We start from the raw sequence: 16646 nt of genomic DNA, 5'->3' as shown, positions 1-16646 counted from the left end.
TATAGGAAAAGCCGAGTGGACCACAGATCTGGTAACTCATCACCACACCTGTAACATCTGGCCATTATGAGCAAGAACATGCACATCCCCTACTAGCCTGACCTACAGAAGTTCCCTCCAAGCTCTGAACGCCAAAATGCCACCCAAGAGGCACAGGGCAGAAGCGGCAGCTGTGGGTGCCCAGCCTGCAGCCCGGCCCCTGCGCGTACCCCGCCGCCCAGCCACGCGGGCCCTACCCCCAGACACCCGCGGGGCCCGGCAGCCGACGGGCCCGGCCACTGCGCAGCTGCCGGCGGGGGCTCAGCGGAGGCTGCGGGACAGAAGCGGCCCGCTTCGGCAGCCGGCTGCACCCTGCGGTGCCGGGGGGCAAGGCGGGCCGGCCCAGGCAACCCGCGCTCCCGCCGACCTGCCTCCCCGCGCCTCAGCCCCGGCCCCGGCAGGCCCCGCCCCGCCCGGCGACGCGTCCCCGCAGCCGGCAGCGGGGCGGGATGCCCGCCGGCGCCTCCATGGCAGCGCCGGGCGCTTCCGCTTCCGGAGGCCAGAGGGCGGCAGGGCCCGGCCGCGCTTAGGCCGCGCTGGGCGGCAGCGGGGGTCGGGCCCGGCGCTGGGCGGGAGGAGGGGGCGACATGTGGACGCCACCGCTGCCCTGGTTGCTGACGGGGCTGCTGCTGTCTGCCCGTTGCTGGGAGGTGGCGGCGGCGGCCGCCCTTCCCCGCCGGAGCGCCGCCACTGCCTCCCCTCGCCCCACGGAGGTGGCCGGCGGGGGCGCCACGCGGAGCAGCGGCAGCCGCCTGGCGGAGGTGTCGGCGCCGCCTGAGCAAGGCCAGCCCATGACCCAGCGCGCCCTGTCCGTGCTGGTGCTGACTAGCGGAGCGCTCATCGTCTACTTCGTGATCCGGACCGTGCGGTGAGGGCGGGGGCCGCGGCGGCGCTGCCGCGGGGAGCGAGCGGGCAGGCGGCGGCGTTGCTGGCCGCCGTGCGGAGGCAGCGGGCCGGGGCCGGCCCTACTCCTGCCAGCGCCGCGCCGCTCCCGGCCCGGCGTGTGGGCGGTCGGGGTCCCCTCGGCTGCTGACGGGGGCCGGCGAGCGGGGCCTGGCTCCGCCGCCTGGGGGGGCGCCGCCGGCTGAGGCGCCTGGGAGAGGCCTGCTGCCGCCTCCCCGCCGCCTGCGGGCGGAGAGGTGCTGGCGGGCTCCGCTCGCGGCTGTGATACCGTTCGTCTGTGCTGGGCTTCTCCTGGCGCCCCCCGGTTCTCTTCAAGTGGACTTGTCACTGTTGACAGCCGTCCGTCCAGCTGAATTTAATTGTGTGCGTTCTGTGGGTCATTTTTGCCCTGTTTGGAAACAGCTGTCTCACTAGGCTACCGAATTTGTCCATCTCCCCTTCTTTGTCAGTAAACATCTTTCTTTTGTGCTTGCTTTTTCAGTAAAATTCTCTGGTTTGCACTTTCTTCAGGAAAGGGCCCTTAAAAAGCTTGCATCATTTGCGTTTGTTTCTCAACAGAAACTAGTGACTGCATAACATGATATGCATTACGGTGTTTGTCACTGTGTTTTGTTGTCTTTTGCAGTTTTACTTGCTACTTCTCATGCTTAAACTGTGAACGCTTTGGGACAAAGCACAAGCATGTGATTATGCATAAAGCGTATAGATTATGCAGCAAGCACTTCTCATTGTAGTTAGATATACTGGTCATTAGTATGTCCAGTACCTTCATCATTTAATCCAGAAACATAGCTGAAAGACAGTGGTCTGTGTGGGACGCTTAACTGAGACATGCACTCCGCGTGGACTAGGATATCCTGCTTGCTCTGTAGCGCTTACACATCACTCTTGAGCAGCCTTCAGTCATACTTTCATTTGAATCCGTATCTTGATGATACCATATCTTAAAGGAAATGGCATAATCTTTTAAGCAAGTGAATATTAATATGAACACTTCACAGTGTTTCTGTTCCTCCTAACCTCCTAACAGGAGCCTGTTGGATTTGGAGTTCTGAGTAGTAGTATGGAAAGACCAAGTCAATAAAAAAAAAAAAAAAACCCTCTCATTGCAGGAGCTGGGAAAGGAAATTCTCATCTACTGCCATTATTTTCTGCATAAGTGGCAATTTTTTGATATTCTGGTTTTGGCCATAGGAAGATTGCTCTTCAGCATTTGAAACTGGACTGTTGTCTCCTATGTGATACTGTAAACAGGAAGGTTAAAACTCATGTTCTGTAATACTGCTGCATCTTTCTGTTGCCTCTTGCTTCTGAAATTTGTAGATGAACCATATACTTTTGAATTTGAACTTATGACTTGAATATTTTTGCTGATGGTTGTAATAAGGAATTTAAGGTTTAGGTACAAACCTCCTAGTTTCCTTCCGAAAGACTTTCTCGCAATGAAACCATATGTATTGTTATCAGACATAAAAGCTTCAAGGCTTTTTATGAACTTTCAGCTAGGTCACCTGCCTAGTGGATGAAGGGAAGGTGGTGGATGTAGTTTTTCTGGATCTTGCTAAGGCTTTTGATATTGTCCCTTACAGCATCCTTCTGGACAAGTTGCCCAGCTGTGGGATGAACAGGTTCACAGTGCACTGGATGATGAATTCACTGAATGGCAGGGCTTAAAGTGTTGTAGTGAATGGGGCTACATCTGGCTGGTGACGAGTCACCAGCAGTGTTCCTTAGGGCTCAATTTTAGGGCAAGTTCCATCCAATGTATTTATCAGTCATGAGGAGGCAGGAGTTGAATGCACCATTAGCAGGTTTGCTGATGATACCAAACTGGGAGGTGCAGTTGGCTCTGTTGAGGGACAAGAGGTCTTGCAGAGCAATCTAGAGAGTTTGGAATATTGGACAACCATCAGTGGAATGAAATTTCACAAGAGCAAATGCTGGCCTCTCACCCGGGATGGAGTGATGCTGGACACAGGTTGGGAGAGGAGTGGCTGGAAGAGCAGCCCAGCAGAAAGGGATCTGGGAGTGCTGGTTGACAGTAAGTTCAATATGAGTCCACTGGTGACTGTTTGGAGGGACAAGATGCTTTGCAGAGAGATCTAGATGGTTTGGAGCATTGGGAAATTATTAATAGGATGAAACTTTAACAAGTGCAAATGCTGGGTTCTGCACCTGGGACGGCAAAATGCCAGGCACAAATATAAATGCAAAAAGGAGTGACTGGAAAGCATCCCTGCAGAAAGGGATCTGGGGGATGCTGGCTGGCAACAGGCTCAATATGAGTCATCAGTGAGCCCTGGCAGCCAAGAGGGCAAACCTCTGCATCCTGGGATGCATCAAACACAGCATAACCAGCCGGTCCAAAGAGGTGAATATCCCACTGTACTTGGCATTAGTGTGGCCTCCCCTTGAGTATTGCGTGCAATTCTGGGCCCCACAATTTAAAAATAATGTCAGGGTACTTGAATGTGCCCAGAGGAGGGCAGCCTAGCTGGTGGGAGGGCTGGAAGGCATGGCCTGTGAGGAGCAGCTGGGGGCTTTGGGGTGGTCTGGTTTGGAGACAGGGAGGCTGGGGGTGACTTCATTGCTCTCTATAGCTGCCGGGGGGGCGGGAGGAGGGGAGAGGAGAGGGAGGTGCTGAGCTCTTCTCCCTGCTATCAGTGACAGGACGCCTGGGAATGGCTCAAAGCTGTGCCAGGGGGGGTTTAGACTGGACATTAGGAAGCATTTCTTTACCGACAGGGTGGTCAAACACTGGAACAGGCTTAGAGAGGTGGTCAGGGTTTAAAAGTCATTTGGACCGTGTCCTTAATAACATGCTTTAATTTTCGGTCAGCCCTAAGTGGTCAGGCAGTTGTACTAGACCAGGGGTCCTCAGACTAGGGCCCGCGGGCTGGGTACAGCCCCCCAGGGTCCTCAATCCGGCCCCCGGTATTTACAGACCCCCCTGCCCCCCCCACCGCGGGTTGCGGGGGGGGAAACCAAGCAGCCGCAGATGGCTGCCTGCCACTGCATCCGCACCGGCCCCTGGTTAAACAGTGTGAGGACCCCTGGGCTAGATGGTCTTTGTAGGTCCCTTTCAACCAAAATACTGTATTCTAGCTTAATATATACACAGACTTCATATTGATTTATTCAGAGGAAAGTTCTGTAAATTTAAAATAAAACGTAAATTTTTTCAAGTTCTGGTAAAGACTTTACCTAGAAAATCTAGCTACTTTCTGTTGAGATACCTTGAGCCAAAGCTTTGCCTGATTCAAGAAGGTACCAATGTCTGCCTTTATCAATTTTATACGTTCTTTTAAAGGTAGGAGTTTTTTGTTTTCAGAGCCATGTGACTTTCTGTGAAGATGGTGCACTGAAAGTGTGTTTTCAGGAAAATATTTTGCAAGCTGATACAACTTCAGTAATGTGGCTAACAACTCTCCACTTTTGGATATGGATTTTGGTTGGGAATGGTTGTGTAATCTGTAGCAATCTCCTGTTAGCCTTCTCAGGTGATACTACTGATGATGCAATTCCTCTGTCTGGAAAAAAAATAAATGTTAATTTCATTTCTGGCTTTGTATGTGGACGTGTTTGAACCCCCTGATTATAAAGCATGGGCTGCTTGCACATCTCCTTCTTCTGGTACATTAAGCTTAATTTGGGAGGTATTGTCAATAGTTGTGACAACTGAAATGGACAAGGCACAGGGTGGCAGAGGCTGTCAGAGAGCTCTAGAGATTTAGTCTAGTTCCTGCTTATGGCAGGGTCACCTACTGCAGGTTCCTCAGGCCTTGTCCAGTTGAGTTTTGAATATCTCTAATGATGCAGATTCTACAACTCTCTCTGGGCAACATGTTCCTGTGTTTTATCACTCACAGTAAGAAAGGTTTGGGCTTTTTTTGTGTTGACACTTTTTTTGGTTTTTTTTCCAATCACTTTTGGTGAAAGCAATCTTTATTATAATGAAGCCTTAGTCTTTTCTAGACTCCCTTGTCTTGGAGTAACCTTGAAGGTCTTGTGTATAAAGACTTGTTTTGCTACAGTAGTTAATTCTGCCAATTAAAACAGAATTCTGGGGCTTTTATGGACCCTGATTCTGGTATATACCAAACTCCTTTTATAATAGAAGAATTGCAAAGAATAAAGTATGAAGTCCGAGATCATGCAGCATATCCACCAAAAGAAAACTGAGACACAGTGATGCCTTGTTCACTCTATCAGTGTAGTTTTATCACCTTTTTCGCTTCATAGTTTTGATATTTACATAAAATACCTTATGTGTTAGCCCTTTCTGATGCACAGAAAAGCTGAAGTTACAATTCATGTATCCTTTTGGGTTTTCTCCTGTTGCTCTGGCTGGAGAGCTGGGGGTTTTTAACGAGTCCTTTTCCAGAGAAAGGTCTTACTCCACGTTTATGTAGGAAGAAGTACCTGCCCTCTTTCTCAGGTGATGAGAAAACAGGGCACAGCAGGCGTGGTGAAATAACTTTTCTTTTTAGGGGAAAAGTGGGCTACATAATTTGACATGTTAAGTGAAGCATTCAAAGTATGTTTCAGTATGAATTGTGTATCATGATTTTAATGTAAAATAAATGTCTAGGAAGTTATTTAAAAGCCTTTTGAAGGATGATTACTGAATGTCTTTCATGGGTGTGAAATCTGTAGTTCATGCATAACTTTTGCAGAAGAAAAGCCCACTTCAAGTAATTACTTTATGAGAATACTTTTTGTAATGAATATAGCTCATAGTTCAGGAAAAATGATTTTTATTGAAAATATGATTTAATGGAGAATATGAGTTAACTGTAGCATATTTTGTAGCACAAGATATAAGAAAACTTTAGCATGGAACTTTCCAAGCACTGGCTCGACTCTGGGACAGGTAAAAACTTAGTTCTGTCTACAGACCGTTACCAAACTCTTCCATTTTTGCAGAGCTGTGAGTGTGTGCCTGTAACTCATCTGCCTATTTGAAAGTAGTCTGTCTTTGGAACTATTGAGCAAGAAAATCTGAGTTTCACTTCTGAGAAGGCATATTACTGGTCCATGAGTATGACTTACCTCTGGGTTTAGGTGATGAGAGCTGCAGATTCCTTGGCAGATACTCAGAATTGTCTAAAATACTGTGAAGCTGAAGGGTGATGAGTTGAGGAGGTTGGTTTATTGTAGAGTTTACTAAAAGTAAAAAGCTGCTAATAGAAAGACACTTCACCTAAAAGGACAAGGTTATTAGCAATTGCTGCTTTATTGAACTGATCTTGTTTGAAGTATTTGTGGCTTGCTGCAAGAGTGCTACCTTACACCTGGACAAATTAGGATAGTGTAATATAGCTTGTTTGGTCTCCCCTTATATAGGTGGGAATGACTACAGGAAAATGTCATTTTGTGCTAACATTTTTATTGTTTAGAGACATTTCTATATTAAGCTTGCAATATGCAATAAGTATGCCGTATGTGACGTGTGTAATCATGATAGAAATTCTATATATGTATTGTGAGTCATAGTCAATCTTGTATTATTCTAAATAATTCTGTTACACCAGTGCTGCTGATGTGTTTATCGGTCTTCTTTTAAGAAATGGTATTGGTGTTTGTGCTCCTAGGGTGGGACTTCACTCACAGCATTAAACAGTGTGGATTTATGCCAGCCTTTTAGATCTAAATTGCATTAAATTTCTTGAATTTGCATGGAGTGTAATAATGTGACAGTAGAATGAGGACGTCTTGAACTTTTTGGAAAGCATTTACAGGCTTGATAGATAGCACTAGCTTCTCTCTGTGATTATCAGCATTGAAAAGCTATCTCGTTTGAGATCTGTTTTCCTTTTGTTTGCCTAGGTTTTTCTCTAATGCATGCAGTGGTTTGGTTTTTTCCTTTCTGGTACAGTCTAAGGACTGAGTAGTTTGTTTTAAGGCTATGTTTGCATCTCCTTTTTCAGGATTCCCCTAAAAGAAGGTAAAAATTATTTGGAAGCTGTTTTAAGTTACATCGGCTTATAAGCAGCCATTATCCTGCAAATCCTACAATGCTCTGTTCTACACAGAAAATAAATAGAAAGGTCCTTGGGAGAAAATATTTTACACAGTTATTATGCAAAATTAATTTTCTGGATGGAATTAAGGACAAATATTGCAGTGATCCTTTTACTTGATATCAGATGCAGGTAAGACTTGTGTTTGAACTCTCTTGTTGCTTTGAAGGAGGTTTACTTCTAACTGCAGTAGAATTTGACATTGAAAATACCAGTTTCTCAAAATATATCCCATCAATGTGGTGATACACAAAACTAAACCAATTAATTATCAAGACTTCATGGAAATGAGAAAATTCTGTTATGTAAAGGTACCTTGCCCTGTTGCTTTTTGCTTTTTAATGATTCTTCTGCTACTTCTTTGGGCAGACATGTTCAGAAGATGTTTGTATTTGGTACACCAGATAAGCATTCAAAGAACTTATAAATACGTAGTTTAGAATACCTTTTTGTACAAGGAAGTTCTGGGATCTAAGCTAACATTGTACTGCCTGAGATGACTGAGATTTTGAGATTTCTGTCAGCAGTCAGTTTTGGAATTGTATCCCACCCCAAAAGGAGGTCACATGTTATGTAGTGGCTGTTTTTTACCATACTCTGTGGTGGTGGGATTTTTTTAAACTCTTCCCACTCAAGTCTGTTTCTTGCAGTTCTGAGTTTCTTTAGGCACTGAATGTGCTTTAAACTTGACCTGTTGTTTTGCTTCACATCTCATTTTCTTAACACACTTTCTGCCTTTTTTTAAATACCAGCATTCTTAGTTTCTCTTATTTAGCTGTCCTCTTAGTTTAAAAATCTATGCCATTTCTGATGTTACTCAGATAATACCTGTTTATATTTCCTTATGGATTCCTCAACTGTTATTAGCTGTATTTGAGGAAGGATTAGGACTAAGCATGTAGAAGTATAACATCGACTTTTTATGTTGTTTTAAATCCATTTTCATAACTTTTATCTTATTAGATGCCAAAGTAACTATAGTAACTATAAAGTAACGAAGTCCATAGTAACTATAAAAATTAAAATTATCTCTGTTTAGTTCATGAGAAGCATAGAGAGCACTACTGACTTTAATGGAATGGGATTTTGTCCTAGGTTTTCCTAACAGTCAAAGGGTAAAAAGGTTTAAGTTTTTGTTAACACTCCTGACCGTTCTGCTGTCATAGTTATTGACCATACATGCATGTTGCATAAGCATCTCCAGTATTTTAGCTTTAATCTTTTGACTAATCTGTATGTAGTGAAAGTTTTCATGTCACAAAAAATTCTGTTACCACTTTTTCAACAGCATTTGTTTGAATCTAGAAATTCGTGCCAGGCTTGTGATAAATTTTTTCTTCATTATCACAATCTGGATATTTGCTATGACTGTTTTAGGTTATTCTCAGCTCACAGTAGTGATTCAATTTCATTTTTTCCCGATAAGTAAAAAAGTAAAGTATATGGTGAGCTTGACAGAAATATTGACTCTGCGAATAGCATGAACTGCCTCGCCTTCATTTCCTGTTTTATTTGTGTTCAGGATAATATCTAGACTACTAGAATGTCTGGGAATGCTTGTCCTACCACCAATTGCCCAGCTTCTACTTCAGTACAAAAAGATAAGTTATATATGAAACAACTATGGTTTTCACCATCTTAAAATTTTAGAATTTTCTTCTGTGTGGTACTTGAAATATACAGCTTCTTTCTATATTGAGGACTAAAGGCCAGATAAAATGAAGGAAAAAAATGGAAGGAACTTTGTTGTGAGCAAAAAGGTGAAATTTGCATCTTTGATATTAGCCTTAGCTTCACACGATGACGTTACGTACTTTTAAGTTGTGCTAAAGTACTTAAATGCTTGGCACAACAGCTGCTGCTATTTCAGATCGTAGTTGGGGGTGGAGGAAATGATCATGCTGATTTTTTTTTTTTTTATATAATATCAGAAGTTGGAGCACATTGAAGAATTAGGTGTATTTTATACCCTTCCCATCCTAACAAGGTTACGTTTGCTTCTTAGTTACAAAAGGAGGTCTAATACAATGAAATATAGTCTAAATCAAGACTGGATACTACTGTGTGTCCTTTCAAAGTTACCCTGGTGTGAAAAAGTGAACGCTTTTCCAAGAAGCATTTAAAAAAATTATTTAAGCACAACAGAATTCAGGACAGAATGTGAAGCTGAGTCTCAATATTGTATTTGATATCTCTTACCAGGCGGTTAAAGTTATAGTACATACTATAGTAAAGTATGGTACATACTATAGTAGCATAATATGTTTTGCATAAATAATCTTTTTGATTATTAGCTCTGAAATATCCAGTATTGCGGTTCCTGAATGTTGTAGGCACATTTTCTAGATACCTAGCTTGGTTTTGTAGATCTGGAGTTTCTAAAAGGGAAGGCTCCTATCCCATTTGAGTTTAGCACTAAATGCATAGAAAGCAGATTATTTTTTTTTTGTCCGATACCTTTAATGTAGCAGCTGTTTGCTAGTATGCAGTACCTGACTTTGTCAGCATTTTGTAAATCAGTGCCTTTGCATAGTGTGTGCTGAGTTGCTAGTGATCCAAGTTCCTGATCTTCAAAGACTTGAGGAAGGCATATTCGGTGTGTATAGGAATAGTTCTGCAATGCCAAATAGAACAGTTCAGTGCGTGAGTGTGTCTGGGGCTTATGTGGGACCCAGGCCCACGTAGAGAAGCCACGGAAAGTGAGAAAAGCAGATGCAAACAGTCAGTTCATCTGTGATAAGCCCTGTCCCTTAACCCAGAAATCTGGATCGCTGCCTCTCTTCCGTCTGTGTTTTGTGAAGCATACAAGACATTGACTCTACAAGTTCTCATTCCAGAGTGTAATTATAAACAATGTTTTTAACTTGATAGTTATAAAAGATTTCTCAAATGATGGTGTTTCAATGTGGACCTATGACTTGTGTGTATCTTTGCTATAACTCTGTTGAGTTTCTTTCTTATTTGATCCGCTGCTTTATAAAAGATGCATAAAACACATAGGGGATATGTAGCAAGATAATTTTTTTCTCATTGTAGGATCTGCTAGAAGTGTGCTTTTGCATGTAATTTTACCTGGCTCTTGCATTTAGCTACCAAGTGCCTGTATAAGCTTTTTGCATTCACTACTGTAATTCTGTACAAAACTACAGATGACGTTCTTACTGGCCTTAGTTGTTTCATGTAAACTCTTGACACTTAGCGTTGTCTGACTTCTTGATATCTTAGAGCTAAGTGTGTACACCTGTACCTATACTAAATTTTTTTACATTTATGGTGAGTATCAATATAGCTGTATTTTAAAGGATAGTTTTCTAACATTGTTGGAATAGAAAGTAGAGAAGAATTTATAGAACTTAAATATTTTAAAATACATTTCAGGCTCAGAAGGCGAAACAGAAAAACCCGAAGATACGGAGTTTTGGATACAAACATAGAAAACATGGAGCTGACCCCATTAGAGCAAGATGATGATGATGATGATACAACACTGTTTGATGCCAATCATCCTCGAAGGTTTGTATATAACAGCCAAAGGTACTTCTAGCAATAGAAGTGAAGGAGTATGGATGGTAAGCAGTTTCACTGAGAAAGCTCACTACTGTGTTTCATATGCATGTAGTTGGACAAGGGATGTCAAGATCACTTGAATTTTAAATGGGCAAGAATTTAGTGGGCAAGAAGATAAACACCATTTGTCTTCAGCATGTGAGTTCCAGAGAAATGGAGAGGAAGGTAGGATATTTTTGTTACAAATACAGTATCATTACTGAAGCTTATGTTAAAGTTGACAACTAGCTTTTTCCTTTCTCTTTTTTTCTTTTTTTTTTTTTTTATTTTGGAGGCTCCTCAATTTTTCTGGTGTATTCTCCTATGAGTTCTCTGCTTCTAGCAGTTTTGTTCGTCTTGTGCATTGCTGAAGTAGTCAGCAGATAGTTGATAATGATCCAGCAACAAGTTTTAGATTTGGTACTGCTGCATAGAAGGGTTCGTATCCTTAAATCACCTTCTGAAACTATATACATACAGGAAAATTTTGTTATATTTCCTTATTGTTCTTAGACTTAAACATTGTGATCAATCCAAACTTAAACTTATGTAATTCAAACTTTAAAAAAAGTTTTGCTTACGGAGTAATGCCATCATGCTGTACATGCAAAGACAGTTTTTATTTCATAGAATGGTCATATTAAGGGCTACTGTCAAGTATCAGAGGCGGTAAAATGATGAATTCTGCCAGCCACAGCTAGTAATTGATTCAGCACTGTTTAATGTGAAACTGAATTAAAGTCTCATCAAAACAATTCAACAAATGCAATATATGAAGTCTCTAATGAATTATAAGTATTGGAGTAGTAAGTCAGATGTTCTGCTGTTTATCAGGAAACAACTTGGCATGCAGTTCTGGAACTTGGAAGTCAAAGGTTCAGTCTTTTTTGTCTCCTTGGGGGGAATCTTTCAGATGAAATTTTTTTCATGAGTCAAGACCACCCTTTCCTTTTTCTCTCCCCCATACAGTAGAAGAAAATAGTCAGAATACCTCCACTTCCCACTCCTCTGTATTAGAGAGTCATGTGGCACTTAGTTACCCCATGTTACTAGCCTTGTTCCAGTATAAAATATGCCCATTATGTAACAGTTAATTGTCACATTATATCCAGGAATTCCCTCAATGGCTTTCTTAGATCTTTTAACTTTTCTTGTAACTCAACATACTTATTAGACTTCATGATATTCCTTATAAATCTTTATTTACAGGACTATCAAGTAACCTTTTTACTAGGGATAAACACGATTAATATGGCTAGTCATCATTAACAGTGTTACACAACTAACAGCAATGCTGTTGTATTCATGGTTTAGAGGTTGCTTCATACTCTTGTATGCTTATTTGGAGATTGAGCATGGTTGTAGTTGTTAAGCTTCAAGGAGCTGATTATGTCTCAAGAGCACTATTTTATTTAAAGGTACTATACTATCTATGTGTTAAATAGAAATATATGTACTGTGTTCTCTAGTGCAGAGGAGGCTGTGTTAATAAGTGGTATTGAAATATATGTGTCTTATACATGTAGGTAAATGTTCTCATTTTTTGGGCTGCTTATAATAGCTTCCAATATACCTGCTTTGGGGGGATTATATTAAGCTTTCCAGACACTGAAATGGAGCATGTGTCTTTTAACCCTATTCTTTTACCTTAGTAGGTTGCTGTCTAAACTAAATTCACATTCTGCAGAGAAATCTGAAATTCATAGCTTTGAAGCTTACTGTAAATTAAAATAAACAAGATTGTATTTTGTAAGTCTGAAGCTACAAAACTGCAGCAGTGTCTGTTTCTTTAAACCTCTTTGCATACATTAAAATAGAAGCTATGAACACCCTAAAGGGAAAGTTCACTAAAATAATATCAGAGGTTTTCAGAGGGTGGGTTTCTGTTGGTTTGTTGTTTTTTTTTTATTCTACATTTCAACAGTTCAATTTGAGGAAGAAAAAATGATCATTCAAGTATTTTATTGTAGAAGTATCTTAATATGCACAGTATTTTTAAATTGTTACAAATCCATTTTGCAGTTATAGTCTTGCAGCAGCTTATAGAGTAACCAAAGTATGTAAAGCAGATAGATACTGTTCTTGTCTGGTTTACTTCAGTTATTATTTCATCTTTGAGTATTTTATTCTTGTCCCTGACAGAATGTATAAGGACGAAACAAAAGTTAAAAACAATAAGAAAAGGAAGTATGGTGTAGACTGAGGTCCTTATTTTTATTTCTCCCTTTTTGCCACGCAAACATGCTAGGGTGAAACTGGGGTGTATATATATGTACATATGCTTTTTGATGGCCTGTCAGTCTAAAAAGACCAACCTGAGAACTTCCAAAATCAGAACAGGGCTGTACCAAGGATCCTATATATTTCTGCCATGGTTATTCAATCAGGTAGAGCATATTCTAGTCATTCCTTTTTAAAATTTATCTTGGGAACTCATACTCAATGAAGTCACTGTCTTATGGATTGCCCTACCTCTGATCCCAATATGGATTTTGTCAAAACATGTCTGAAATGAATGTTTTTACCACTACACTTTCTGTGGTTGAAGTTAATTTGTTTTATGGTTAAGAAATTAACCTGCATTAAAGTAAACGCTTTATATCTATAGACAGTAGGCTTTGAACTGCACTTGCCCTTAACTGTGTTAACTACAAAAAAAATCACATTGGTGTTGTAGCTGGCAAAAAACCCCAATGCAAAACAAAAAAGAAACACACCAAAGAAAGCAGCGTTCTAATTTCCAAATACTCGGCCCCTCTCAAACTGAAGTACTGCAGATCATAATTTTGTTTAGCTATACCAAGCAAACTGGAAGTATTTTTAAAGTAGATTACTGATCCAGACTATTGTAAAAAATAGGCCTTTGGATGACATATGATCCAAACAGTTTGAATACGTTAGTAGTGTTTCATTTAGCTGATGGCATAGCTGTTGTAAGATAAGTATTTATTTTAATAAATACGGTTCCTCACATACTGTGGTATCTTGTTGATGAAGGAACTTCTAGATCAGTAGTATTTGATTTTAAAAGCATCCAGCTGTAGCTGAAAAAGCAGTACCTGTTGTTTTGATCCAAGTCCAAAGAGCCAGAAAAAGTGGAGAGAGAAGTGGCACGTAATATCTGAACATGTCATAGTCTAGAGTAAATACATATAACTTGTGGCATAGGTGTACCTTTATTTCTGCCTTGTGGGGCTGCAAAATTTCATGTTTGCTCACAGAGGAGATGATAATGTCAGCCTTCCAGTGAAACTGCAAGTTAATTTTATTGGAGTAGCTGACTGATCTAACCAAACTTAATTTTAACATGTTTCTGTTAAATTGCTGAGGAAAATTGACTAAACAGATTGGAAGTAATACCTTCAGAGGAGAGTAACTGTAGATAATAAAGGGGGAAGATGTTATTGTTGTTTCAAGATAGCTCCGAAAGTAAGTGCCTAAATTATAAAAGTCATTATTTTGATACTGGGAGCTTGAGAAAACAAGAGCTTCAGTTATGTTTAGTCAGTAATGTCAATATACTCCCATTAATGTATATTTAGAGCTTGCTGTGTTCTCCTTTATGGAGAGAAGCTCTCAAAGTTTTAAATGTTACTTTTTATCTTGAAACTGTGTATAGGAGGAGAACAGTGCTGAACATGTTAATGTACTCCACAAATCTCTATGGAACAGCTTGATAAAATGCTTTCCAAACTTTGCAGAGCAACGGCATTGCTGGGAGGGAAGTTTGAAAACTAATGTAGAGTACTTTATTTTTTTAAAAAAAAAACTTAATTGGGAATGTACTTTCTTCAGTTGTTTTTTTTCTTGTTTCAACTAAGTCTTCTGCATCTGTGTTGAAGCTTAGTAGTCTGTCTTCATGTTACTGCTTAACCAAGAATGACCAAAGGGAGTACAAAATGTGTAAGTAATCAGAGTCACTGAGGACAACTTGATGATAATGATACTCAGATATTCTCAGATGTCATTACACTTTGTCCTGACACTTGCAGTAATTCAGAGGTATAGCTGGTTGGGGTTTTTTTAAGGTAGCATAAATATGCAGTCAGGCTTGGAGCAGCTGATCAGAGAACAAAGAGGGACCTTTAATGGTTTTTGAGTTTAGTCCTTTGTTAAGTAAATCACAGTTGCAATTTTGCTTAACTATAGTCAAGAATCAGCTTAATCAGTTTATAAGTTTCTTACCCTCATAAAAGCACTGAAAACTAATCACGGTTACAGCAGATTCCAATCTGCATGTTTTGGTGGGTTCATGTACATTTCTTATGGACAACAAATTACAGAAATACTGTTTTACATAGGAAATAGTTGCCTTTTTTCCTTCATTCTTTATGACCTATTAATAGACTGCGTTAGTATCCACTCTGCTTTTGTTTTCCTTGATATTTTCATTTTCCTGATAAAACAATCAGGCCTTTTTTAAGGTGATACTCTATGGCACAATATGCATGTTAGAAATCCCTATAGGCTTGTTTTGGGTTAGCTGGTAAGCCTATTTGACCCTTTCCAAGGCTAGGCAGAGAAATGGGCTTATTTCCTAAAATCAGTGTTAGTATACTGGCATCCTGTATAAGGTTATTACTTGGAATGTTGCTGTTTTCTTTTAGAGCTACATGAAAAAAAGTTCACGGTGCCCTCTGTTAAGCATAGATGCAATTTAAGTGCACTCCCACTGTTTTCATCACCCATGTAGCTAGTCTCTGCATCTTCATTTTGGGGCAGCTTACTGTAATGGGATATTTTAGCCATTTTGTTCAGTAGCATACTATTAAATGTCAGTCTGAAAATCTAACGTTTGGTTTCTCACCATGCAACTTTACCTACATCTCAACTGAAGTATCACATCTTTGTATCTTAGTATCTTAGTATCACATCTTTGGTTTTCAAAGGTCAGTCATACGAATAGTTTACAATCCTCATTAAATCACTTTACACACAAACTACTGTTGCACAAGGAAAAGCACTTACTCTGATTTTGATAGCATTCCAGTTGTGGAATGCTACCAAGAGTTACAACAGTTTCAAAAGAACTCAGACCCTTGAAAGTTTAAAAATATCTCCCAACGTGGTAAAAACTCAGGTTTTCTTTTTTCGTAAGTGAGCTGTCTCTGTATTTGGGAAGTTTAAATTAATGGAATTTTATGGCACTTTGCTTCACAGTAATACGATAACTATGAGTTTTTACAGGCAGATTTAATAATAAGATGTTACATCTCTGTGTTTTTCATGATGTTTGATTTTCAAAAATGTAGGGTAAAGTTCCCCTTGGAACAGAACATTTCAGCTTAATGCATCTGTTTCTTCTCTTATAGAGAAGTACGTGCCTTTCAGTGAAAGAACTTAATCTTAGAACCAGAGAAGGAGACTGCTTCATGGAAGGACTAAGAAGCAAAAGTATATGCAGTTTGGAGGGGCTAATTTAATTTGTGTATATTATGGCATCCTTAATTTGTTGCAATAAATACTGTACCAACTTGTACCTTTCTGTATATAGAGAATTCTAAATGTAAAGTCTACGGGGAGAGAGGACACTAAAATGAAAACTTATTTGGAAGGGAGATTACTTTTGAAAATGGGGTATTTTTTGTATGCCATAAGTGTGGTATACACTTTTTCTACAGTAATCTGGAATGTTAACAATTTATTTTTTTTTTGCTGATATTAAATTGTAAGTAAATATAGCCTCTGTGGACTCCTCAGAATTGTTAGAACTTGATTTTAGTTGAGGAGATCATTTATTCTGTGCAAATAAAAAGCCAAACTACTGCCTCGTGTGTTGAGATGTTTTTTAAACTGAATTAACATGTTTTATGTAAACTTTATTGAACAAATAAAAACTATTTACAGTGTTCCTAGCCATTAGCGTGATACTTCAACAGTATAGGTTTTAAGAATGTATTAATGCAATCTTGTAAAACGCAGTACTGCAACATCTTTTTGCAGTTTAGACTACTGATTACAGCTATTGAGTCAATTTTTTTGCAAGGTCCATTTTCAACTTGTGTGAACAAATGTTGCTTACTGACTTCAGGGTACTGCTGCTGTGTAGTCCATGCAGTGTCATTGTTCAGACTCACGGTAAAACAGATACAAGCCTCCTGGGTACCCTTGTTTACTTTTGTACTCTTTAAACAA

General features: G+C 40.2%; 1 protein-coding gene across 2 annotated transcripts; it reads left to right on the top strand.

The window, feature by feature from the left end:
* The first annotated feature begins 530 nt into the window (after positions 1-530).
* On the top strand, positions 531-16360 carry FAM174A (family with sequence similarity 174 member A). 2 transcript variants are annotated; one of them, XR_008819429.1, is made up of 4 exons: positions 531-907; positions 10344-10478; positions 10585-10697; positions 15824-16360. XR_008819429.1 is itself a non-coding variant. In XM_056324564.1 (3 exons), the coding sequence occupies exons 1-3, from the start codon at positions 627-629 to the stop codon at positions 15843-15845; spliced, it is 438 nt and encodes a 145-aa protein (XP_056180539.1). In that variant the 5' UTR covers positions 533-626; the 3' UTR covers positions 15846-16360. The 2 variants fall into 2 exon arrangements, 1 of the variants encoding a protein (XP_056180539.1); XM_056324564.1 differs by lacking the exon at positions 10585-10697 and having other exon boundaries at positions 533-907.
* The last annotated feature ends 286 nt before the right edge of the window (positions 16361-16646 follow it).

This window comes from Falco biarmicus, chromosome Z, assembly GCF_023638135.1.
Source record: "Falco biarmicus isolate bFalBia1 chromosome Z, bFalBia1.pri, whole genome shotgun sequence".
In the NCBI taxonomy this organism is placed as follows: Eukaryota; Metazoa; Chordata; class Aves; order Falconiformes; family Falconidae; genus Falco; species Falco biarmicus.
The sequence above is the reverse complement of the archived record's forward strand: the minus strand, read 5'-3'. Positions and strand labels throughout refer to the sequence as shown.